The sequence below is a fragment of the Diceros bicornis genome, chromosome 35 (genome assembly GCF_020826845.1).
Source record: "Diceros bicornis minor isolate mBicDic1 chromosome 35, mDicBic1.mat.cur, whole genome shotgun sequence".
NCBI lineage: Eukaryota > Metazoa > Chordata > Mammalia > Perissodactyla > Rhinocerotidae > Diceros > Diceros bicornis.
Genome location: NC_080774.1, coordinates 16,157,761 through 16,182,928, shown reverse-complemented (window position 1 = coordinate 16,182,928; position 25,168 = coordinate 16,157,761). Strand labels below are relative to the sequence as shown.

At 44.1% G+C, this 25,168-nt stretch overlaps 1 protein-coding gene across 1 annotated transcript in view; it reads right to left on the bottom strand.

Moving 5' to 3' along the window:
• The window catches only part of CCDC60 (coiled-coil domain containing 60), a 157,640-nt gene that overhangs the window by 51,700 nt on the left and 80,772 nt on the right, over nucleotides 1-25,168 (bottom strand). Inside the window, exon 3 of the mRNA XM_058531090.1 lies at nucleotides 1,167-1,337. Coding sequence (XP_058387073.1) covers nucleotides 1,167-1,337 — 171 coding nt within the window. The remainder of the gene's footprint in view (nucleotides 1-1,166; nucleotides 1,338-25,168) is intronic.

The window sequence follows — 25,168 nt, the reverse complement described above, 5'->3', positions numbered from 1 at the left end:
CGGATGTAGTTGGTCTGGGAAGCACCCTGGGCGATGGTATTTTACAAACTGCCCAGGCGATTCTAATGTGCAGCCAGAGCTGAGACCACTGGTCCACTAGGACAACAGCCATTTCTACTATATATTTCCTCCCTACCTGCTTCAGCACTTCCTTTCCACCCCTGGTTTGTGCCTCATTCAGTCTGCGCAAGCTAAGCATCCCGCGATTTTGTCCATGCAAAATGGCACAGTCCATGGATTCTGGTGTCATTCAATTTGGGGTTCAGAGATGCTTTCTAACTTATGACCTTAGTCATAAGGGGAATTATGTGAGCATCTCTAAGCCTCATTTCTAACCTCTAAAATGGGACTAATAATAGTACCCATCTCATAGGGATGCTTTGAAATTTAGATGAAAAGATGTGCATAGAGCACATAGTAGACACTCATTATAAATTATTGTTGTGGTTATTATTAGTATTATTGTTATTGGTAAATGAATGGACATTTCATAATGGACCAGTCTGTTGATGGTCCTCTCCCAACCAGAGAAAAGACCTTTAAAAGAAGAGGGGGACTACTTTATTCCACAGACCAACAAACGTTTTTCTCCACTTGCTTTGGGTGGACACTGAGCTAGGGTCTGGGGTTTCAGGTGAAGGTCTAGAACAGGGACATTGACATGGAATAAAGCAAACTAGCAAACAAACACATTATGGGAACCCAGAGTCCAAATGAGGTCTGGAGGTGGTTGGGCTGAAATCCAGGAAATCAGGAGAGGGTGGCATTTAAGCTGGGCTTTGAATGATAAGTGGAACTTTAGTTCGAAGAGGATGTAGAGAAGAGTATTTAAGGCCCAAGGAACAGCAGAGGAAAAGGCCTAGAGGTAGAGACAAGCCTGGGAAGGAGGGGAAAGAGACACATTTGAGGACCAGCAATATTTCTTGTGTAGCTTTTAGCGTGAGATATGAGGACAGACATATGTAGTGGAAGATATTCCCCTGAATGCCAGAAGGTGAGGATGAAGAGGTAGGTTGGACCAGATTAAAAGAAGTCATTAGACACCAGTCTAAGAAGGGGCTCCCACTCTGAGATGGCTGCCATCCCTCAACCCGACCAACAGGCAGCATTCACTCTCAATGGTCCTTCCCAAGACCACCAGGGCCACAGCTAGTGCATCTACTTACGTCAAAAGAATGTCCCCGTACTGGATTTCTGAGATCTTTTTGGCTGGTTGGAATTTATGTCTTTCTTCCTCTTTCAGTTTCTGAAGTTGTTGTTGCTTCTTTTTCATTGCACTCTCCTCCCTTAGCATGGTAAAGTACCCCCTGCCTATCTTCACCGACTGAATCAAGAATCTGAGAGAGAGAGAGAGAGAGAGAGAGAGAGAGAGAGAGAGAGAGAGAGAGAGAGATGAGTTGACTATTAACACAGTGATGACTGATGATCACTGAAGGGCACTCTGGTGCCTGCTGAGCAGGAACTTTTCCACCCTTAGAATTCCAGAGAACTGAGCTCGAATTCTGGATCTATTTCTCACCAAAGACCTTGAACAAATTATTTTACCTCTCCAGGTCTCAGTTCCTTCATCACTCCATCACTCCACCAATATTTATTGAGCACCTACTATGTGCCAGGCACTCTATTAGGGGCTGTGAAATGAACATAACAATTCACACCCCACAGGATTAGATACCTTCATGCAAGGAAAGGGGTCAGCAAGGCGTCTGGCTCATCCATGATAATCAGTAGCAGATCAGCGCTATATGGCCTGGCTCCTGGCCAAGGCTGCTTTCTCTTAGGTTCGCCTAAACGCTGACATTTGCTTCATATACTACCCATGGCTGCAGAAGTTGAGTAAATAACGTGTAGGTGCTTGATGTGTCAAGTCACGTCTGTCTGGACTTTATTGTTATTCTTTTCTCCCTGATTCAACCACCGTTTCCTAATCAGACATCTTGATACTGGCCTGATGCAAAGACATTCTGTGCTCGGTGGTCTACACACTTCCCTCCCCTTTGCCCATTGTCACCTTGGGGCTGGAGTTGGGAGCACCGTGGCGGAGGAGTGAGGCCAGAGGTGTGTAAGTCTCTCTCTGACTGTCCGCCTGTCTGACAATCTGGTACGTTGTCAGGTGCCATATTGAACCACTACCACGTTCCCCAGACATGAATGTGGGCTCTGAATTCAATTTTGTTTATTCTCTAAATTCCTCATGAGCAACCAGTACGTGTTGGGCACTGTGGTGACTGTTGGGAATATAGTGATGATCAAGACACTGGGTCCTTTAGAGTTCCTGGTCTGGTGAGGGGAGAGAGATACATGAGAAGTCAATGATCACAGAGTGATGGGGGTGGCAGGACTCTGAGTTTTCTAGGAGGAAGGTACCTAATTCAGACTTGGGGGTAGACGGAGACATCTTCCTGGATAGAGTGATATCTCCTTTCTCTCTCTCTGAGCAGCCTCTTCCCCTCTCCTGTTCTTTCCCTTGTGCTCAGTTTTGGATGGGAATATTCTCGGCTAGCTGCCATGGTTAGATTCTGATGTGATTAATTAATCCCTGCTCATTTGCTAGGAAGAGTTAAGATATTCCTAAGGGTATTTTCATTTCAGAAGTTGACTCTTTCAAATGTCCATTGGGAGAATGCTGGGAAGTAGGAAGTGGGGCTGTTCCAGTATTTTTCAAACCACATTGCACAGTGATAACCTTTCATTCACTTCTCTGCAGGCATTGGCTGAGAGCCTGCTATTCCAGGTGCCAGTGAGGGGATTGAGGTTACACAAAGCAATAAAATAAGGCATCTGCCCCCAGAGAGTAATGGACGTAATGGAGGAAGCACATCCACAAACATACTCTCCATACAATGTCCCAAAAGCTACAGGAACCTAGAGAAATCCAAGGAGGCTTCCTGAAGGAGGTGACATTTGTGCTAAGTAGCAATTTACCAGTAGGAATACATGGGAAATGGTATACCAGTGAATGGAACAGTGGTTGTAAATGCAAAGATGTGTGTTATGGACTATATGTCCATGTCCCCCCGAAATTCATATGTTGAAACCCTACCTCCAAATGTGGTGGTATTAGGAGGTAAGGTTTTGAGGAGGTAATTAGGATTATATGGGGTCTCATGAATGGGATTAGTACCCTTATAAGAGTTGTGAGAGAGCTTGCTTCCTCTCTCTGCTCTCCTCCACCATGTGAGGACACAATGAGAAGTCAGCAGTCTGTAACCTGGAAGAGGGTTCTTGCCAGAACTCAACCATGCTGGTACCCTGGTATCAGACTTCCAGGCTCCAGAACCGTGAGAAATAACTTTCTGTTATTTAAAAGCCACGCAGTCTATGGTACTTTGGTCCAGCAGCCTGAACTGACTAGGACAGGTGAGTCTAAAGACGGCCTGTTTAGGGAGCTACAAGCATCTTTAAAAAGCTAGAGCACAGAGGGAAGGTGGGAGGGCCGTCAGAGCAAAAGCCGGCAACACGGTGGGGAACAGAAGGTGCAGGGCCTTGGGTTCTGGATTTAAGTGAGCCTGGATTTGGGGTTTGCTAGGAACATACCGTCTAGAAAAGCTTCAGGAATCTGCAAATGTCTGACTGAGTTTCCATGAACAATTTTTAAGCTAATAGCAATACTAAAACCACAAAACACCCTGTGGTATACCAGCTAAATCCACTTTGTACAAGCTCCTCCCTTCCATTTCTATTGCATTTACCTTAGTTTGCCAATGTTGCCAGGCACATTTTTTCACATCTTAACATCTTTGAGACGAGGGTATGTCTTACAACCATTGGCCTTTCGGTCAATGCCAGCCAGATGGCAGTTGTGCGGTAGTTGTCACTGTCTGTGTATGCTCAGACTTGGTTGATACTCTTGGTAGCCAGATCAGACAACTGCCCCCTTGACATTTTAGACAAGAAACCATTGGGCCATAAGCTGGGGTCTGAAAAGTCCTTTTCTTTGACATATTCTTATAAAATCAAGAAAGTGCCAATATAAAAACTTGCAGACCGGGAGTCAGCAGGTAGGAAGAAAATTCTGGAGACAACTGCAGAGTGTCCTTTTAAGAACCATTGCACTAGACTTTGTTGACCCTGAGTGGAAAAGTGATTCAGAAGAGCAGGGCTTTGAATGGGAAGAAATTTGAAGACTATCTTAACCAATGTATTTCTCTTACATTTTCCTTTCTATGTATCACAGAGAGTGATATATGAAAAATTGTCTAGGTAGGTGAAAAAGAGCTTTTTAAAAATTATGACATATAATATTTTTATGAAATAAAAATTCTAAGCGATAAGAAAGCACTTGTCTTAATTTGAATGGCAGTGTTTATATTTTGTTTTGTTTTAATGGTGTGCTTTAGATTTGATGAAATGTAGTACTTGAGTTTCTTATAAATATGTCACTGGAAGGTCACCAGTGATCTTTTTCTAGATTTAGACCCTGCCTCTCAGCTCCTGTAAAATTTTCTGAATGTCTACGCTACATGTCACATATCTATCCAGCCAGTCAGTTGCAGGCAAGGAACAGACATCATCTGCCCAGCTCATATGCTTGTCACAGCGAAATAATCTCTCAGGCTCCTCAAGTATAAAATTATTATGCAAAAACAAATGAACGCGTAACCTAGTGTAACACAGGGAAACCACATTACAGATAACTTTGGCCCATAATTGTCAGTTCCAGGTGCTTTTGACTATAGCTTTTATTTTTTCTGGTGAGGAAGATTGGCCATGAGCTAACATCTGTTGCCAATCTTCCTCTTTTTGCTTGAGGAGGATGGTCCCTGAGCAAACACCTGTGCCAACCTTCCTCTATTTTGAATGTGGGACGCCGCCACAGCATGGCTTGATGAGCAGTGTGTAGGTCCGTGCCCGGGATCCAAACCTGTGAACACTGGGCTGCCGAAGTGGAGCCTGCAAACTTAACCACTGCACCACTGGGCCAGCCCCTTGGCTTTTATTTTTAAGTTTAGGAATGCAAGCAGTTGATATGATGTGGAATTCGTGTTTGAAACAAAAACACGCTTCTGTTTTGCTTTCAAGCTTCTGAATCCACTAATCAAAGAGTGTCGAGAGGTTGCGAGATAACCTGATAGAGAGAAAACTTCCACCATTGGCAACCCTTTAATTTCACAAATGAGGGTTTTCTTGACGTAGCACAAGGCACATGCAGAGCTGACCTGGGAGTGGGGCTGATGTGACCTCAACTGTTTTTCATTATTGTGTTACTTCACAGAGACCCTTCTCTCAAAATTTGGTTCACAGGTCGAGACTGACACCTCACATGCACCAAAAGGGTATGAAATGATTATCACTCACACAATGAGGCTTTCTGGGCAGAGCAGAGAAGGCATCCAAGCAGGTCTGAAGTCAGCTCGCGAGAGCGGGGAGGGGTGACTGGCTTAGGGCGTCATGGTGGTTAGGGAGTGGGGCTGGGGCAAGGGTCCCCTTGCTTGAGTGTGGTTTGAACTTCCTGCCGGCACCAAGAAGGAGACCTGGGCTTTCTTATCAGCTTGCCCAGATGTGGGACAGAGCAGGAAGAGGGAGTGGGGAAGTTCAAAAGCTGTCAAGTCACACATCAAAAATGGAGTCAAATTCTTTACTGCAATAATTCATACCCAATTGCAAATTTGTGTGTTTGTCTGAATAGCTGCATCCTTATCAAACGTTCATCAAAAATTTATTGATTACTTACTATGTGCCAGGCACTATTCTACGTGCTGAGATACAGCAGCAAACAACCACAAAATTCCTGCCCTTATGAAGCTTATATTCCAGGGGGTGGAGACAGACAGAAACAAAGAAGTAAGTTGTAGACAATATGCTTAGAGCTGTGGAGGGACATAAAGCAGAGACACAGCGAGAGTGACTGCCAGGGGTGGGGGTGTCAGTTCCATTTTAAATGGATGGTCAGTGAAGACTTGGCAGAGAAGGTGACCTTTGAGGAAAGACGTGAAGGAGATGAGGGAGTAGACCGTGCAGGTATCTGGGGGAAGAGTGTTCCAAGCAGAGGGAACAGCATGTGCAAAGGCCTTGGGCAAGTACAATTTTAAATTAAGAAAAGTTTAGTTTTCATTGAAAAGAACATGATGTGATATCACATAGTATATTTTGTGCTATCAAAATATTATATTTGCTTGCTTTAGATATTGAGGTTCTATTTAAGACTTTTGTTTGACAGGAAGGTTCTGCTCCAAAAAAGGGAGGAAGGAAAGAGGGGAGGAAGGCAGAAAGAAAGGAAGGGGGAAGAAGAAAGAAAGGAAGGAAGGAATGAAAGGAGGAAAGAAGGAGGGAGAAAGGGGGAAGGAAGGAGGAGGGAAGGAAGGAAGGAAAGAAGGAAGGAAGGGGGAAGGAAGGAAGGAGGGAGGGAGGGAGGGAGGAACGAGGAAGGAAGGAAGGGCTGTGGCTGGAGCATGTAGGGAAGCCCCAGGTGGCATTGCTGCTCTGGGTGCTGCTGTCCCGCAGCTTTGCCCTAGCGTGCTACGCCAGGAGGCAGCAGATTTTACCGTTTAACTAAGAAGCTCATCTCTAATAAGTCAGGCTAACATCCTCCCATGCAGGACCCCAGTAATGGAGCTGTAGAGGCGCCTGTCTGCCGTCGGACTACAGTGCGACTTCTCAAGTGCTTCCAGCGTGCTCTTGAGATGCTGCAAGTCATCCGGCTAAGAGGCTGTTTTAGTGAACTGGGCAATGTTGTGATTTCACACCTGCGGTGGAATTTAGCCCTGCCCTCCAATATTGCCGTGACCCACCCTCCCAACCCCCTCACTTCTGGGTCCATGAATCACCTTATTACCCTCACGACAACGCTACATTGTGGGTGCTGTTATTGTCATTTCAATTCACAGATGAGGAACCTGAGGCGCAGGCAAGGAGCAGAGCTGGGGTCTGAACCCAGGTAGTGGACTCACTGCGGAGTCCAGCTGTTCCCTGTGCTGGTTTGTAGAATGTCAGGATATTTCCATTGCGGCCACGCAGCCTTTCCATCAGAAAGTCTCGCCAGCCTGCCCTGGAAATCCCTTTCATGGACTCCGAAGAGTCCATGAGTCACTGGGTCTTTGGCTAACTTGAGTGGCTCGTCATTGACTGGCAGGTGTCAGGGGCTCCCCCTCAGCTGTGAAACCTTGTTTGCCGTAGTCCAGATTCTCTCAGAGGGAAAGGCTGTCAGTGAGGCTTGTCAGGTCCCGGGACAGACCACGGTTTTCAGGGCCGGAGAGTGGGGCGGGCACCGAGAAGACTCATCAGTGTGATGATTGTGTGTGACGGAGGGAGGGTTCCAGGGACACCGGAGCTGGCCCAGCCAGCTCGGGGGCTTTGGGCTCTGGTTTCAGCGTGTACCTGGACAAAAGCCTCCGTCTTCCCCTGCAGAACCTGTAACCAACCAGCTCCTGCGATGTCTGTGTTATGGGCTGAACTGTGTCCCCCTCACATTCATATGTTGAAGCCTTAACCCCCAGTATCTCAGAATGTGACCTTATTTGGAAATAGGGTCATTGTAGATGTAATTAGCTAAGATGAGGTCATATTGGAGTAGGGTGGGCCCTTAATCCAGTATGACTGGTGTCCTTATAAAAAGGGGAGATTTAGACACAGACACGCATGCAGGGGGAGGCCACGTGAAGATGAAGGCAGAGGTCCGAGTGATGCTTCTACAGGCCAAGGAATGCCAGAGAGTGCCAGCAAATCGCCAGAAGCTAGGCAAGGTGTGGAACAGATTCTCCCTCACAGTCCTCAGAAGGAGCCAACCCTTCTGACACCTTGATCTTGGACTTCTAGCCTCCAGAAGTGTGAGACAATAAATTTCTGTTGCTTAAGCCACCCAGTTTGTAGCACTTTGTTACGGCAGCCCCAGCAGACTAATGCAGTAAGATCAAATATCCATGCCTACATTCACGGAACAGCCCAACTCTTATTTTCTTTGACTGTGAGGCTTGACAGAATCCTTATTAAATTAATTTCATAATAAATGACAGGCTGATGGGCCATGCCACAGTAAATTAAGGGGCTTGAATATTATGTACGAAGCCGTGGGCTGGACACCTGTTCTGTGTCAGATTCTGTATTAGGCACATATTATGTGTCTAGTTCTGTTCGAGGCACCGACATTACAAAGGTGAACACATCCTTCATGAATTCACAGTCTTCACTTTGCATCTCAGTCATCTATTTTTTTGTAGTAATTAAGAGGTTGGTAAGAAATTTATTTGACTTATTTATGCCCTTATTCTAAAAAGTATTCAAGGCAGAAAATAAAAAAAGTGAGAAAGATAGGAGACAGGAAAAACAAGAAAACAAAATCAGGCAAGACAAGTGTCAAAACTCATTCCACATGATCTTGTGCACAAATTTGGCTCTGAGCATCCTAGTGGCCAATGCAAAGAGGGAAACACAATCCCTCATGTGATTCCTAATGACTGTAAGATTTTCAAAAAGCTGTTCAGGAGATGCCTAGCTATTCCTGGAGCTGAAACTGGGAAGGGATTTCTTTCAAGGATCTGCACAGGGAGGACACTGTGAAAAGCCAAATCTACAACAAACCCCTAGATGCAAATAGTAATGAATGCCTGCCTTATCAATTAACTCACAGAAAGGGATGGGGGAGTCGGTGTGTTTGAGGAATCTAGCATGCAAGATTTTGGTGGAATTGCAGCCTCTTTTCAACCAAGGCAGCCAGACTCCCAGCTGCTAGATCTTCTGGAAAGACCCAGGTGAGAGATGAACAGAGTTGGGGGAGGGTCTGGGCCCTCATGTCAGATACACTAGCCTATTCTGGGAACTTCAGGCTGCGGGATGTTCATTCAGCGAGCTGTCAAGTGATCCCCTGGTGCTGTGGAGGCCCATTTACAAATGCTTAATATTTTTGCAAATTCCCACTTAATTCCCTTGTATGTTCCTTACATTTTCTTCATCGTTATTGCTGATTACCAGGCTATTTGTGTGAAGGGAGCTATTTGCAGGGAAGAGCAGTTTTCGCCTTTAAATCCACTCACCTGGGGCCTCCTGCTCACTGCTTGCCACGATGTAAAACCCCCCTGGCTAACAGCAAGAGGAACGATGGGGAGTCAAATACTTAACTGCGTCAGGCAAGCGGAGGAAGAAGCAGATTATCAAATGGAAAGTTCCCCCTACCCAGTGCAATTTCCTCTTAACCAATGCACGGGGGCGGGTTTTCATTTTTAAGGGACATATGTTCTCTGTACGGAGTCTGTGTGTGAGCTGATGAATGAGGAATGCTCACTTTGGTAACAGAAATACTCTCAGCAGGGCTTAGCTGAGACAGACCAAGGGGACGGAAATCAGGAAGCCCAGGTTTCACTCCCAAGCACCTTCCAACTTGAGAGCCAGTGCATGCAGCAGTAAGGCTTGGAGCGGACAGCCTCCAGCTGGGATCTTTACTTTGCTACTCCCTTAGGCAGGTTCTAAACCTCTCTGAGCCACAGCCTCTTCATCTTCAAATGGGGAAAATATTAGTTCTTGCCTCAAAGAGCTGTAGGGAGGATTAAACAAGATGATGGACGGAAGGGGCTTAGTATGGTGCCTGGTACATAGGACTCAATGATTGGGAGCTTCTATTATTGTTGTCAACTCACTTAACAGCCCGGAGAGGTTGGAGTGATTTACAGATGAGGAAACAGAGGGAGAAGGTTAAGCAAATGATGAGAGTCATAACAGCTGGAAAGCGGCAAAGCAGTGATTGGAAGACAGGAGGGCTGATTCCAGAATTGCTCTCTCTCCATGTGCATGCTGCAAGCATAAGCACATTCAGCAGGAAGCTTTAAAGCTTTGGGTTTATGTACCTCTGGGCTATCGTGCAGAGTTCATCTCTCAGCTTGTAGAAGAGAAACTGATGGCTTACTTTTTCTCCCTTTAGTCAATGTTTTACCCAATCCGAGAAGCCCCCGGTGGCAGATTGGGTCATTATTCAGCAAATACTCCTTCCCTCCCCCATCCCCTACATTAGAGGTGGAATTTACTTCCCAGCACCGCGATTTTAGGCGTCGCCAATGTGACTTCTTTGGCCAATGGAATATTAGCAGATACAACTCGAACAGAAGCTTGAAATGAGCTTGCTCATTTGGGTCTATGACAAGAACAAAACCCACTATTTTGCTGCACCCAGAAGAATGAGAAAGGCAGGGAACAGACCTGAACCTGGTAATCTCAGCCTAGATCAGCCAAACCCTAGTCAACCTACAGACACATGAGCAAGAAAGAAATACTTATTAAAAGCCACTGAGTTTTGGGGCAGCTTGTTATACAGCATTATGGTGAAAATAGCTGACAAATACATCATCCATGAGAAGATGCACAGTTATTTTATGATCCACAAAGAAGGAAAAACCCATGCCAATTAAATTAAGACATGCTTGTACTTTGCATCTCCAGTTCAGAGATGTTAAAATGTGAAAAAAATGTGTGCCTCTTAGATATGATAAAATAAGGTATTAAGAAAGAAATTGCCTCAGACCTGAGAAAAGAGGGTCTGGAACAGAACTTGGATCATAACTTAATTAACAGCACCTTCTGAGAAGTATTTGGCATATTTGATAAAATATTTGAGCAATTTTCTAATATTCTCTGATGAGATTAAAAGTCCTTTCTGGGGTGTTAGATTTATCCACACAGCTGGCCCATAAGACTTGTAACAAGGCTATTAACCTTGACCTAGCCATTGCGCCCTTGAGGGATGCAGTCTAGCTCCTTCCTACTCAAAGTGTGGTCCCTGGTCCAGCAGCATCAGCAACATCCAAGAGCTTGTAAGAAGTGCAGAATCTTGGGCCCCCCTCAGACCTTCCGAATGAGAATCTGCATTTTAACAGGACCCCCAGGTGGTTCATATATGCATTGAAGTCTGAGATGCATAGGTCTAGCCACCCTCTTCCCCCTATTAAAAAACTCTCTCCAGAAAAAAATCTTCCAACTGGCTTTATTAGAAGCCTGATTTCCTTGCTACAAGTTTGAAAGAAAACGTTGCCACATGCTAGCAATCAACTCATCTCAGAAAGTTCTTTAAGCATGTCTGTAGTAGACAGTCTCAATCTTTGAGGGCACTCTGCTGGCAATGTCTCCCATTATCTGAATCAGGCTCCATCCCGAGGGACCTAAAGGAAACTGGGATTGAACGTCTTCCCAGCTCTCTTCACAGGGGCCTTGTAAGAAGCTGTGGCGGATTGGAGAGTTACGAGGCGGTGAAGGGAGCTCATGTTGAACCATTCTATTATGGGGGACCTGGGATTAACCACTGCAAATCACTTCGTTAAAAACCAACAGCCCAGATGCACTTGGAAAAGAAAAAAACACCAACTTTTAATGGTATTATGGCTCTGCATCCAGCTGGGTTTCACTCACATTTTCCATCTCTGCCTGCAAGAAATATGAGGCTATAAAGCCAGGAGTGCTTCGATGGGGAAGGCAGAACGACATTAAGATGAGCAAACACTTCTGGCAATCTGATTTCAGGGATGTCCTGCTCTCGCAGAAGGGAATTGCCTACATGGGAAATTTTCACTTAACAAATTTTACTGTTTTCAAATAATAGCAAATAAATCAGTTTCTTCCCACTTTGTGGAGGCTGGAGGCTTGGAGAGCCCATTTCATCTGGCTGGTTCACGCCTTGCTTTGTCAGCCCACCCAGACATATCGATTTCAGAGGAGGAGCAGGCGAACATGATGGACCGAAGAGATCTGAAACATTCTCCTTAAGTTCTTGAATTTCCAGGCAACCTATACAGGCAAATTAATAACGCAACCCCAGTTCAAGCAACTCACCGAGCAAATATTTTGCATTTAAATTCCCGCATTAGAATGCCCTGTTTATACAATAACTTAATAAATCTAGCCTGGCTGCCAAATTGACAAGAAGGTGAGAATCATTCATTAAAATGCAAATGCAATTGAGATGAAATTTGGAATACATTTATTACAGTAATTGAACTTCAGTCAACTGTAGTCACAACACAGATTTCGAACTGCTTTTCAGACAAAAGGACGTGTTGTATTATCCACCCCCCTCCAAGTTAATATCTTTGTCAGCATGCAAATTAAAGCCATTTCCTGAGTGCTAATGATTTGCAATGGAGGATTTCACTCTTCTTTATAGGACAAGATTGCCAGAGATAAAGGTCAACAGCATACACAAAAGATTGCTCTGGTAGCGTGTTGTGTATACAGCAAATTGATTGCAAACATATTCTGAGTGCTTATTGCAACCATGTTCTTATTAAATCACATCCGAACATCTCTTCACCATCCCTGGGTCATTTGCTAATTGTAATGCCCAACGATGGGAGATTTGCCGAGTCAGGGTTTCACTTCTCAGATCAAAAGTTTCAGATGGATTTGTGTCCTTTCTGAATGACTCAGCTCAAAGAGAAGGATCTGTTCATGGGTTCCTTTTGATCATAAATCAGATGGAAGAAAGATGCTGCTGAGACTGTGATAAAGGCACAGAAAACTTGACTCTCAATGGAGAAGTCACTTTAGCTACTCCAGTTTTATTCTCTCTGGCTCCTTTGCAAAATTCACACGGCATTTCTGAGGTCTGGGCAAACAGCTCACACGCACCTAGCAGACTGCTGTTGGAGTTAGAAGAAGATCCAACCTAGAGCTTTTCTTCATCCAAGGATAAGTGTGCTCTTCAGAAGTCACTCTAGGGTGGCAAAAAACAATTTGCTTCACCTGTAAAATGGAAGGATTACTATTGTTTCTCTTATCCACTTCACGTCTATTACTTGATCATGAAGTGATATCAACTCTACTTTCTAAATATCACCTGCTTGTCTTCCTGTTGCCACCATCTGAGCCAGAAACCATCATTTGTTGCCTTTATTAGTCTAAGTAGCTTCCTACCTGGTCTTTCTCCTTCCAAATCCACTGTGCACCTGATACCGGGTCAACAAGAGGTTGACATAAGGGAAGTCATATTGTAGACAAGAAACCATATTGTAACTTTGAATGACCTGATTAACTAACCCAGCTAGATATGCCCCCTCCAGGAGATATACATGCTCTGTAGATTTTATGACCACTCCCAGCTGCGATAAGTTGATAACTTTGTTCTTTTGAGTTCCTTAGGAATGTGATGACCCCCGGGCAGAGTCTATGCTGATAGCCATCATCAATGACAACTGAAAGATCAGGGTATAGGGTGTTGCTCCAGTCTCTCATGCATATCCAGTAAAACAAAAGACTGTCAGGAACTAAGACCAGATGGATGCCCCCACCAGAAGACCAGCCCCTTATATAACTGGCCTGTAGTCTTTGTTCTGTAAGATGGTTCTTTTGGACATTAGTCAGCCATCTTCCCCCTTGCTAGCAAGCTGTAATAAAAACCTTTCTCTCCTACCACCTTGCATCTCGACTATTGGCGTGTCGAGTAAGATGACCCCACCTTGGGTGGTAACACACCTGGCTGCCACAGGGTTCTTTCTAAAATGCAAATCTCATTGCTCCCATCAGAGTGCTCCAAATCCTTAAATGGCTTCCCACTGTTCTCAGGATGAAGTCCTTCCCATGGCATAAGGTCCTCTAAGATCTGGGCTTTATCTCTAACCACTCATCCAGGCATTTGTTTGCAACTCTCTACCCCTCAAAATTGCACGTGATTTTGCTTCTTCCTGCAATACTTTTGTAACCACGGGCCCTCCAGGACCAGTTCAACTGACCCCATCTTATCAACAGAGTGGTTAAGAAATTGTCTTTCAGAAAATTTGCAAAGTCACGTAGCCAGAGCATGTGCAGAAGAAGAAATCTTGACCTGAAATGACCACAGAACCAAAGATTCTCCTCCCCACAGAACCAAAGGACGGGGATATGACCTGAACTTAAAAGTTGGACTCTTATCAGAAGTGAGGGGTCCATCATTCAGGAGGATGTGGTGTTAATAATCCTTCCCTACCTTACCAAAAATGCTTGAAGCCCACCAATTAAAACCTGTCCTGCCAGTGTTTCCGCATGCTAGCCTGTTCTCCCTAGCCTCTTAAATTTTGCCCTGAATCCTAAATTGGGGAGACAGATCTGAGGGCATGTGCCCCCTGTCTCCTTGCAGATCAGTCTCTCCAAATACAGCTGAATTCTTTTCCCAAAAGCTGATGCTGTAATTAATTGGCTTGTTTATGCACATTGTGTAGGAGAACCCCATTTTTGTGCAGTGACATCTTCCCCTTCTTCACTTGACTGATTTCTATTTGTCCTTCAAGACTTGAGAGAAACTGTCAACTGTTGACCATTCAATCCCATACTTCCCCTCTTCCCTGAAATCTAGACTAGGTCAAGTGCCTCCTCCGTGCCCCACAGCTCCCTGTGCCCATGTGCCCTCCATTATTGCACTCATCACACTATATGGCCTATTTTCTTCTCTACTTTTCTGAGTAGACTGTGGACTCCTTGAAGACAGTGCCTGGCAGGGAGTAGGTGATCAGCACTTGCTGGTTTTCCTTCCCTACCTCTCTCTGTTCCTTCCGATGGCAGAAAGTGTCAGTCGCCTACCAAAAACCCACTTCTCCAGCTTCCTTAGTAACAGACCACATTATCTTGGGCATCAAAATGCTTAGATAAAAAATCAACAAAACAAAACAACAACGAAGACAACTACATTTTCCAGTTGCCCTTGCAGAAAGTACAGGCCAGTGAGGTACCAGTGGAAGTCATTGGGATGGGCTTCTGGGAAAACTCTTAGAAGGGAGTTAATACAGCTGGATGATAAATGCCCTTTGGCCCTTTTTTCCCTTCTTCCTTCTTGCTGCCTGGAACTTAGCTATAATGGTTGCAGCTGCAGCAGCCATTATATGAACATGAGGAAACCCTGCAGATGGAAGCAAATACTAAGGATAGTGGATTCAAAGACAGTAAGAACTGGGGTCCTTTATCTTGTTTAAGTCATGGTAATTCCAGGGCTCTGTTTACTATGCAGCAGAATACAGTCCCAACTGGCAATCTCTCCCTCTGTCTTTGTCTGTCTCTGTCTCTCTGTCTCTTCTCTCTCTTTCCCTTTTTTTTCCTTGACCAAACTGTCATGATCATCACATTTAAAATATCATCATCTTTGGCTAAATCACTAGCTGTGGACTAGGAAGGATATTGGCAGAAGTTAGTTTGGATAATGGGAAAGAGACAAGGAAACTTAGAAGTATGAAACTCTACCAAGAGAAGTAGGTCTTGGAGAGTCTCCACTGAGGGTGCCTGGGGCAGCTAGGAAATAGATAACAGGAGGATCTGAGCCTGTAAGGAATGAGGGCTGGGAGCACAGAAGAGGGGTGTAGTTGGAGAGAAGCCGTATCGTCTGGTGTGGTGGAAGGAGGTGCATGGTAATGACTTGAGGAGGCACCAAGCTGGACCCTCTATGTGCATTACCTCCTTGAATCCTCACAACAGCCCTAAGAAGTAGGGCCTGTTATCCCCATTTTGCTGAAGAGGAAACTAAGGCTCAGAGAGGTCAAGTAGTCTGACCATAGGGTTAGTAACTGGTGGAGCTGGAATTTAAACCCAGGAGCCTGATTCCAAAGTGTCACATGAGGAGAGTGCACTGATTTTGGAAAAAGTCTGTTCTAGTTTTAACTGGTCATCGTTTCCTTATCACTCAATGTCCGTGACTTTGGGTGAGTCATTTTACTGCTTTGGGATGAATTAATCCCCATCCTAGGATATTATTGAAATCATATATGAGAAGAATGTAACGTGGTGCCTGGCACATTGGAGGTAAAAGGTAACGATCATTGCTGTTTTCATCATCATCATCATCATCACCATCAAAGCCATGAATGACTGCTGTTACAACTCTTTTGCTTTGCACTCAGCCAGGATGGTGGTTTGGCTCTAAGCCCCACAGGCTTCTGGAAAGTGGCACTTGGTTCAAGTGGCGAGCTTAGGAGGTTCTCTTCTCTGAGGGTGGCGGCAAGAACAGTCTAATTAGACCACAATTATTTTGGGATTTGGTAAATTGCATTATGCAGTAATTCATAAAGGTCTGTGAATCTACTGTACATGATGGTGGTAGGATAAATGCTTGGTTATCATGTAAGTAATGGAATTTATTAAGCTAAAGGGCCAGGGAATTAACCTCTGCTCTGCTGAGTAAGAAATTACATGCAGAAACCTTCTAATTATTTTAAGTGGTTTTCTTCTCTGGGTTCTTCCTTTATTTAATCTCTGTCTCAGATCTTCACTAAAGAGAATGAAGGAGGAAGAAGAGGAGGAGGGAAAAGAGGAGGAGGGAAAGATGGAAGGAAGAATCTAGTAACCCAGATCACAGCCTGATGGATGTTTCAGAGGGAGACACTGCTGATAACCGTGAATATATGGGTTTAGGAGAAAGTGGGATATATGTTAACGTCAGTTAGAAAGCCAAGTTCTAATATGAACTCTACCAACAACTGGCTGTGTGATTTAGGCAGAATAATTAACCACTCTGTTCTATTAACTAGGGATAACCATCACTACCACTACCTCTACCACCACCACCACCACCACCACAACTAGAATATGAATAATTACCATGTGGCAGTAACTGTGAAAAAGGCTTTATAGTTAGTGATCTCTTCCTAAACAATCCTCCAAGGCAGCTATTAGTAGAGTTATTAGCCCCAGTTCACATCAAGGATACTGAAGTACAGAGAGGTTCAGTGACTTCTGCAAGGTGATCCAGATCAGGCAGGGTCTGGACTGGTAGCCAGGCTTGAACCTATCTTCCTCATCTGTTCTTTGAGATAATACAGTCTTATCTGACTTGTTGTGAAAGATGAAAAATGAGGGAATAGACGTGAAAGCATTTTTTAAATAAAATGTCATGCAAACACAAAGTACAATTCTAAACTGGATGTTCAGAACTGCTCTATAAAGAGGAAGGATTGGTCCTTACCACCTAATCATATTATGGTTAATTGCCGGGGCCACAATTGGAAAATCAAGCTCTCTCATCAATGTAGGGTACACACATAGATGAGTAGGTGATGAGCGAAATTAAGATGCAAAAAGGCTGTATCTCCATGCAAAGTAGCTTTAGAGTTTTGGCTAGACTAATCTCTGGAGATTAAATTCCTTGAAGGCAGACACCATATTATACTCATCACTTCTACCCCCTTTCCATTCTTTGGCATATAATGGGGACACAATATTATTTTTGGTCATCAATTTAAGAAAATGGGGAGTTGATTCAATGAAGACAAAAAAGAAGGATTATGTTGATTATTTGATCTCCTGTTGAAGGTCATTGCTAGTCTTATCTATCTCTAAAATTAGAGACCAACATCTTCGGCAACATTTCTCATGAGTCACAAATTTACTGTCAGCAAGTATTTGTCTAATCCAAATCTCTTCACTGCTTGCCAATCCCATTTCCATATATCCTGCCTAATTTTGAATGCAACGCATTTAATTCATTCTTTCTTGACATCTTTATTGGACATCCACCAAGGTGCTGTGTGAGGCTGAGGAAAAACGCAAACATTTAAAGATCTGGCCTTTGCCTTCAAAGAATTTGCATTCTAGTTGGCATTTGGGGGCCAGAGCCCTCCATTCCTGGTGTCCATGGCTTTGCACTGGGAATCATTGTTCTGACCTGAGATAGAAGGTAGACTGAGCATTTTGGAGGTGAGAAGACCCTTGGGGAAAGCCCCAGTCCTCATTTTGCAAATGAGGAAACTGAGGCCCAGAGAGGAGAGGTATCATATGGCAAATCAGAGGCAGACCCAAGATATCAACGGGGGTCTCTGGTTTCCCAGTCCAATGAACTCTTTTCTGAACCCTCTGCCACCTTAGGCACCACTCAAGGAACTGAAAAGCATGACATGTTTAGATGGAGGTCTAGAGTTCAAAAATCTTGGCAATGGAATGACCAAAATAGGTTTTGCTTCTTAGCTCTGCTCTCCTGATATTTTGCTCTTCCACTATGCACAGAGTCATCTTCCTAAATATGAAACGCACATCTTGTGAAAAGTACACCACTTTGCTGTTTTAAGTCCTCCGATGGCGCCTCTCCATCCATGTTGGCTCCACCATGCTTTGTCTCAGGGCTCTACCCCTCTGTGGGGCTAAGTACCCAAAGTTTTCCATCCCTGAAATCAGGCTGCCATCATCTCTCCTCTGGATAAGTGCCACTCCCTCTTCACTGGTCTCCCAGCCTTGGACCTCTTTTCCCCTCTCTGATCCTTCCCAATATTGCACATCGTCTCTAGACTTCCCAGCACAGCCTCCAGGGCTGTGTGTGACCTGGCTCACCCCATCTCCTCAACCATGCTCTTCCTCATCTCAGTGCCTTTGCTCATACTGCTCCCCTGCCTGGACTGCTCTTTCCTTCTTCTTCACCTGGCTAACTTCTCATCCTTTAGCACTTGCTCAGGTATGAACCCCACCCCGCGCCGGGAGTTACCACTGCTTTCCCCAGGCTGGATCAGGCACCCCTGATCTGTGCTACCCTGAACTGCGGGTTGACTTGTCTGTCTGTGCACTCCCCCTGCCACCCGCCCCAGACTGAGCTCGCTGAGGGCACGGGCAATTTCTAAATCTTTCCTGTGTCCCCAGAACCAGCACACAGGGAGTCTTCAGAAAATATTATTGCATGAATAACTAAACCATTTGAAATTCTTGCATTTCAAATCCTAATTAAATACCTGCCTACTTTTTGGCATGTAACAATGACGCCACCCTGGTCTGATGTGGTCCATTCACATTCTCTTTGGGTGGAGCAGGTGGATAGCACCATCTATGCGGAAGCTGAATCATCTAAACAGGATAGAGATAAATGGATGCCTTTGAAATGTATCTTCTTCCAACTGGGAACTGGAATATAGCTGTGTTCTGGAAGAAATGATCAAATGAAACGGGCTCCCCATGTGCCTCTCAGGAAAGTTACTTCTTTAGCTCCAAATGTGTCTCTGACCTACCTATGCCGAAGGACTACAAGTGATGTTTAAACTCTCCAAAGGAAACAGATCCAGTGTTTAATATCAGGTTACACAATATGCACATGAGCTTTGATTGATGGTACAATCTCCTGGACTTTGCAAGCTTTATGTGATCTCATCGTTCACACACACACACGCACACACACACACACACACACACACCCTTGCTCACGCACCATCCTGCCCCCAAAAGTCACCTCAGATCTTGTGAACACCCTGAAATGCAAACATACTGATGGAGACCTAAAATGGCCATTTGGTCAGAGGATGCTGACCAAGGCTGCCATCCTACTGGCTTCTACGTGGTTAAAAGGTGCCTTGGCCCAGGGCTGCTCTTTAATTAATGTGAGTCAGCATTTGTAGGAGAGGACTGCAGCTCTTCTGGAAGAAGAAGAAGAAAAACCTGCCAAGTGTCAACAAACAGTTTCATAAGCATCCCAATTAGGGTGAATTCTGGAAGGTAGCAGCCCCCAACAGCTCCGGTTTCTAGGCAACTGCTCTTAGGAGTTCTGAACCTCACTGGAAAGGGAATACTGGCAAGTCTGCCTTGTGAAGGAGTGTAATGTGCCTCTTCCAGCTCCCCTTGGCTCCCCACTCCTCTTCTTGTCTGTTTATTACATTTAGAAGCAAGTTATGGTGTGTGTGTGGGGGGGTGCAGAAGCAGCTAAATATCCTTGGGGGCAGAAACCCTGGGGAGGACTCAGGCTTGGAAAATCATCCTAATGATAGCCACGAGCACTTTTGGGGTATCAGGTGGGGCCCTAATGCCTCACATGTGATATCTCATTGAATCCCTACGATAGTCCTATGAGGCAGGTACTCCAATTTCAAAGATGGGGAAACTGAGGCTCACAGAATGGAAGCTACATGCCTAAAGTCACACAACGAGAAGATGGCAAGGTCAGGCAGGATTTGCTCTCTGGTCCCTCTGAATCCAGGAGCCACTGTCTTAACCACTGTGCTCTCCTGCCACCTGTCAGCACAAAGCACTTACCCCACCTGAGAAAACAGAAGCACAGCATAGCATTCGGAGGCAACTCAGCTGTGTTTTCAGTTCTGAGATAGACTGGTTGAGTATTTTTTTTTTAAAGAATGCAAACCCCACCCTGCAATACTCATTATTACCTATTGTCCTTAATGACTAAATGGAATGGGAGGATTGTTCTTCATGGCCCTGCCAGTGTGGACATAAAAAATGCATTAGCAGGGAGAGAGGCTTTTTCTAGAGTGCATTGACAACCTCCAAATCACTCCTGGCTTATAATTTGGAGACAGACAACAGACAATGGAATAAGGAACAAGACCACCAGCCTATGATACTGTTGCCCACATTCTCCTTGACTGACAGCAGGAATTTATTGCAGGAGACGGGGAACTCCGCAGGAATTTGCAATGGCTTTTTCATTAGGCATCAGTACAAGGAGAAATTGGAGGGGTCTGAGGTGTGGTGCATTTGGTGTGGGGGTGTGTGTGGCCAAAGGCTTCCCTTCTGAATTCACAACTTAGGTCTCACCTGTCACCATGAGAAGAAGCTTCTGATGGCCTCCTGGACGTGGGGTGGTTGTGCCACGTGCCACTGCCTATCCTTGTCATGGTACATTCAGAGGGCTCCCAGAAGATGCAAAACCTCTGCCTGGGACCACAGCCCAGCTCTCTCCATTCACCCAGGGTCTGCTGAGCTGCGTCTGGCTGAAACCTGTTCCCTTAACTGTCTGGTCCCCCGGATTAAGCTACATCTCCCATCTTCCTCTCACATTTGAGACGACTTTACATCAATGGCCAGCCCAGTGACTGATGCAGAGCAGGAACTTGTAAAAGGTATCATTTCCTATTCACTTTTCTAGACCAAACACTTCCGATAAGGTGCAAATTCAAAGAACTAGATGGATATTGCAGGTAAAAGGTAAATGAGCCCAAACACACACCTTTTAAGGCTGAATCTAGTTTGTGAACCACCATATACACTCTGACCAATAATTTGGCCCATGATGCTCTCTCTCTCTCCATACACCCCCCCTCCCATGCCCTGTGAGCTCTTTAAGCTCTTCTTTTTATCTTTGTATAACTACCAGTAAAGGGCTGCTCGATTGTACAACCCCGGGGGCACTATCACCATGGCATTCTACAAATTGTGTTTTGGGGGCACCGTTCGCCCTGGAGCACACATTGTGAATGGTGTCCCCTGGAATTGTACAAGGGGACAGCGCTGCTCTGAGTGTATATTGCCGCCCCCACCACTACCCCAGGCCTTGTGCTTTCCTGATGTAGACCTTCAGGAAAAGTTCACAGGATCCAAGAGTTGCTTTGCCGCTCATGTGCACGTTGGCCTGTCCCAGGGCAGGGATGGAGATTCAGATCCCGGCTTTCACTAATAGTTTGGATCTGGCTTTATTTAATGGATTCCTGCACAAGCTCCTCTGATTTAAAGAATAACTTGCAAATCAATGTTCTAATTGGTTTCTTTAACTTTGCACCCACATTCGGCTGGGAAACTCTGGTTTGGAGCTAACCTGACCCAGAACGATTCCTAAAGCTAAACACACAGTCAGATGTGCTGAGAGGCCAGGCCATGCATTTTCTTTAAATGGCACCCATGGGCCTGACAGAGTGGCACCAAGACATTCAGAATTTTCTGACCCCTAAACTCTGTCTCAGATGCAACCTAAGGGAACTTGCTGAAGCATCATTCTCGACATTTCTCAGGCTGTATGATTTGGCTGTCCCGCATTTTTTTATTCTGCGAGCATTCTTGCTGATTTTGTTTTTGTTTTCATGGGAAATTTTGAAAGGATAAAGGCCAGGTAAGTTTCTAAGAGGTCCCCCCAATCTGGTGGGACATGGCAAGGTTCCGCTGTGGTGAAGTTGTGGTGAGGTTTGACTTTGGGGAAACATTTCACTCCACATCATTGTCCATCTATTGAAATTATTTATGTAACATATCTGGGCTCCTCGATAGAAAAACAATTGTGCTCTCTCTGCAAGTTTTTCAGCAAGCAAAGGGCCAGAAAACCTCTTTGGTTAGATATGAGGGCAGCTTCTGTCAGAGAGAGCAGGGATAGGGCATCCTGGAGCCCCTACAGGTAACCTCCCATATGCAGGTAGCATGTTTCTACGGGAGAAGGCATCTAATCAACCCCTGTGGGTTTTGAGAGCTATGATGGTGTGGATCAGCAAGATGTGAGAGAACTGCCCAGTATGGTCTGTAGGATCTGGGAGGACCTGTTCTCTACAGCGACACCTCGTGGCAGTTAGAAGCAATGGCAGAGGAGGACACAGTAAGCGCCAACTTTCTCCTCTGGGTGTGGAAGTCAACTTTCCCTTTATTAGACAGTTCAAGGGGAAGGTGAAGCTCCTAGAGGGAGACACCAGACTTCCTGCGAATAATTTATATGGTGGCTCATATGGCGCACCGGAAAAATAAAAGAGGTGTGACTTGAATTTGTAGCCTCATTCATGTTACAGAAGAAATGGTCCTCAGGATGTAGTTGCTCATTTTTCCCTCAATGACGAGATTGTACGGAGGAAGAACATAGGTGGTTCAGCTCTTATCTAGCATTTTCTCTTCCCATTGATTCAAACTGTGGACTCTACTTCCCCAAAAAAGTAATAGTAATAAGCAGAACACTAATCATGACAAGAGCCAACACTTACTGTGGCAACTCTTTTCTAAACGCTTTTCACGTACTAAATAATGCTGTCTTAAAAACAATGTCTGAAAAGTACGTAGCTCTGCCTCTCAAGGCAGAGAACAAACTATAGTGCTCTTAGCTTCTTAGCAGTACACTCTCCAGCATCTGATTTTCCAATCAGACAGGAATGAGACACCTGTGGGTCCCCGCACAGGTAATAAGAAAATCTCCCGTAAAGAGTGGACAGAATCCCAGTGGCACCGTCAAGCAGCTGGGGCGAGATATAAACACCAGCCATCAGGAGGATTGGCTGTTCTGGGTCCATGTGTGTGTTTAACACTTATGCAACCCAAGTGCCCGACGTATGCATCTGAACTCAATTAATTCTCTCAATTGCCCTGTGAGATAGTTTTATTACTATCCTTATTTTACAGATGAGGACCAGGAGACTCAGAGAGATTAGCTTCTCGGTGGTGGAGCCAGGATTCAGGCTGGTCCCAAAAGCCGTGTTGTATCATACTACCTGTCAATACATTAGATCAGGGGAAGGGTAGGTGACCAGGAAACAAGTTTTAAAGATGATTCTTGTTCTTATGCACTTTTGGAATACAGCCGCATGGAAATTAATACCTGTTGAAACGTATTTACAAGACTTAATTTTGGAATAACAGGGTTTAAACTGCCTGCTATTTTATTATTATTATTGCTTTGCATTCCTGTGTGTCGTGGGTTGGACAAATGACAGAATGTCATTTTTCTCGCCATGGGCTGCAAGATGATTTTCCATCTAGCCTCCCAAGTGTTGCTCCTGAGCACTGCACAGGTGAACGTGGTGAACTTGTGAGGTTTCTGGCTTTTTAAATTTTATTTTATTTTACTTTTAAGTGAAATCATGACTACAAAATGTCAGTTAATATTACAGAAAAGATCCAGACAAAGATGTGGTCAAAGGCTATAGTCCGTTCACGAAAAATGAAAGTATTCATTTGCATTAAAAAGGTGAATGGATTATAGCCGTTGGCAATAGTCTCATCTGAGCGAAAACCATCAAAACAATCACTTATGATAGGGCTGAGATTAAAGGAAGTGCCGAGTAGGAAAAGATTTTACGTGAATTGGGGGGCGGAATAGGTGAAGAGGATTAAGGGGTACAAACTTCTGGTTATAAAATTAATAAGTCATGGGGATGTAATGTCCAGCATAGGGCATATAGTCAATAATATTGTGATAACTTTGTAAGGTGACAGATGGTAACTAGACTTATCGTGGTGATCATTTCGTAATGTGTATAAATATCAAATCACTATGATGTACACCTGAAACTAATAGGATATTGCATGTCAATTATACTTCAATTAAAAAAAAGATTTTACATGAAGAATCCTGAGGATGGGAAATGATCTCGTTGATGATACAGGTTGGCTCTGTGGCTCAGCTGGACATTACCAGTAAATTTAGGGGGTGTTTATTTCGTGAATACTCTGTGTTTTCATTTTGCTTTTCATAAACTGCTTATTTGCTGCTGATGACTACGCTAAAGTGAAAAGGACAAAAAGCCATGTCTGAAGTGTTTTCGGCCTCTCGTACCATATTTCTGGCTTTTCTCTCATTTCTTATGAGAAAAGCTCATTTTGTTTCAAGCATTTACAACTTAGCTACTTTTCAGCAACTGAAACACAGTGTAGGTCTAGACTTCGGTGAAGTGTCCAGAAACTTAAAGCTGCATACTTTAGGATTTTATACAAAGGAGCTAAAGTGTAAAATGATGTAACTTCTAAGATGTCCATCTAAGCATTGTTTATATAACAGGAGAGAAAATTGAAAACAACGAAGAAGTCCAATGACAGGAAATTGGTTAGACAAATTATGCTACATTCTTACAATGGAATATTATACAATCATTACGATGGTGGTTAGATTTGAGTGGATATTTGATATTAAAGACTTATTGCTAATTTTTTGATGTGATAATATTATTGTGGTTATGGTTTTAAAAAGAGTCCTTATCTAGATAGTTGTTTAAATATTTACAGGTAAAATGATAAATACTTCAAAACAACGGGGGAGGATGATGCGTATGTGAAACGAGATTGGCTATGAGTAGATAATCATTGATCTGAGTAATGGGTGCATAGAGGTTCATTATATTATTCTGTCTGCTTTTATAGATATTTGAACACTTTCATACTAAAAAATTTTAAAATGCAATTGTGGATGTGCATTTATTGACATGGAAGATATTCATAATATATTGCTAAAGAAAAAAATCATGTTACCAAATGGAATATGCAGAATGGTTCCTTTTTTTTTTTTGTAAAAAAATACACACACGTATATAGAAAAATGTTGAAAGTGGATATACCAAAATATGAATAGAGATTATTCCTGGGTGAAGTAATTATGTGTGATTCTATTACTTATTTATATTTACTTATCTATATTTTCTAATTTCTCCAAATTATCTCATTTGTGTATTTTTTCTTTTTTTGTGAGGAGATCAGCCCTGTGCTAACATCTGCCAATCCTCTTTTTTTTTTTTTTTTGCTGAGGAAGACTGGCCCTGGGCTAACATCTGTGCCCATCTTCCTCCACTTTATATGGGACACTGCCACAGCATGGCTTGCCAAGCAGTGCGTCGGTGCATGCCGGGGATCTGAACCG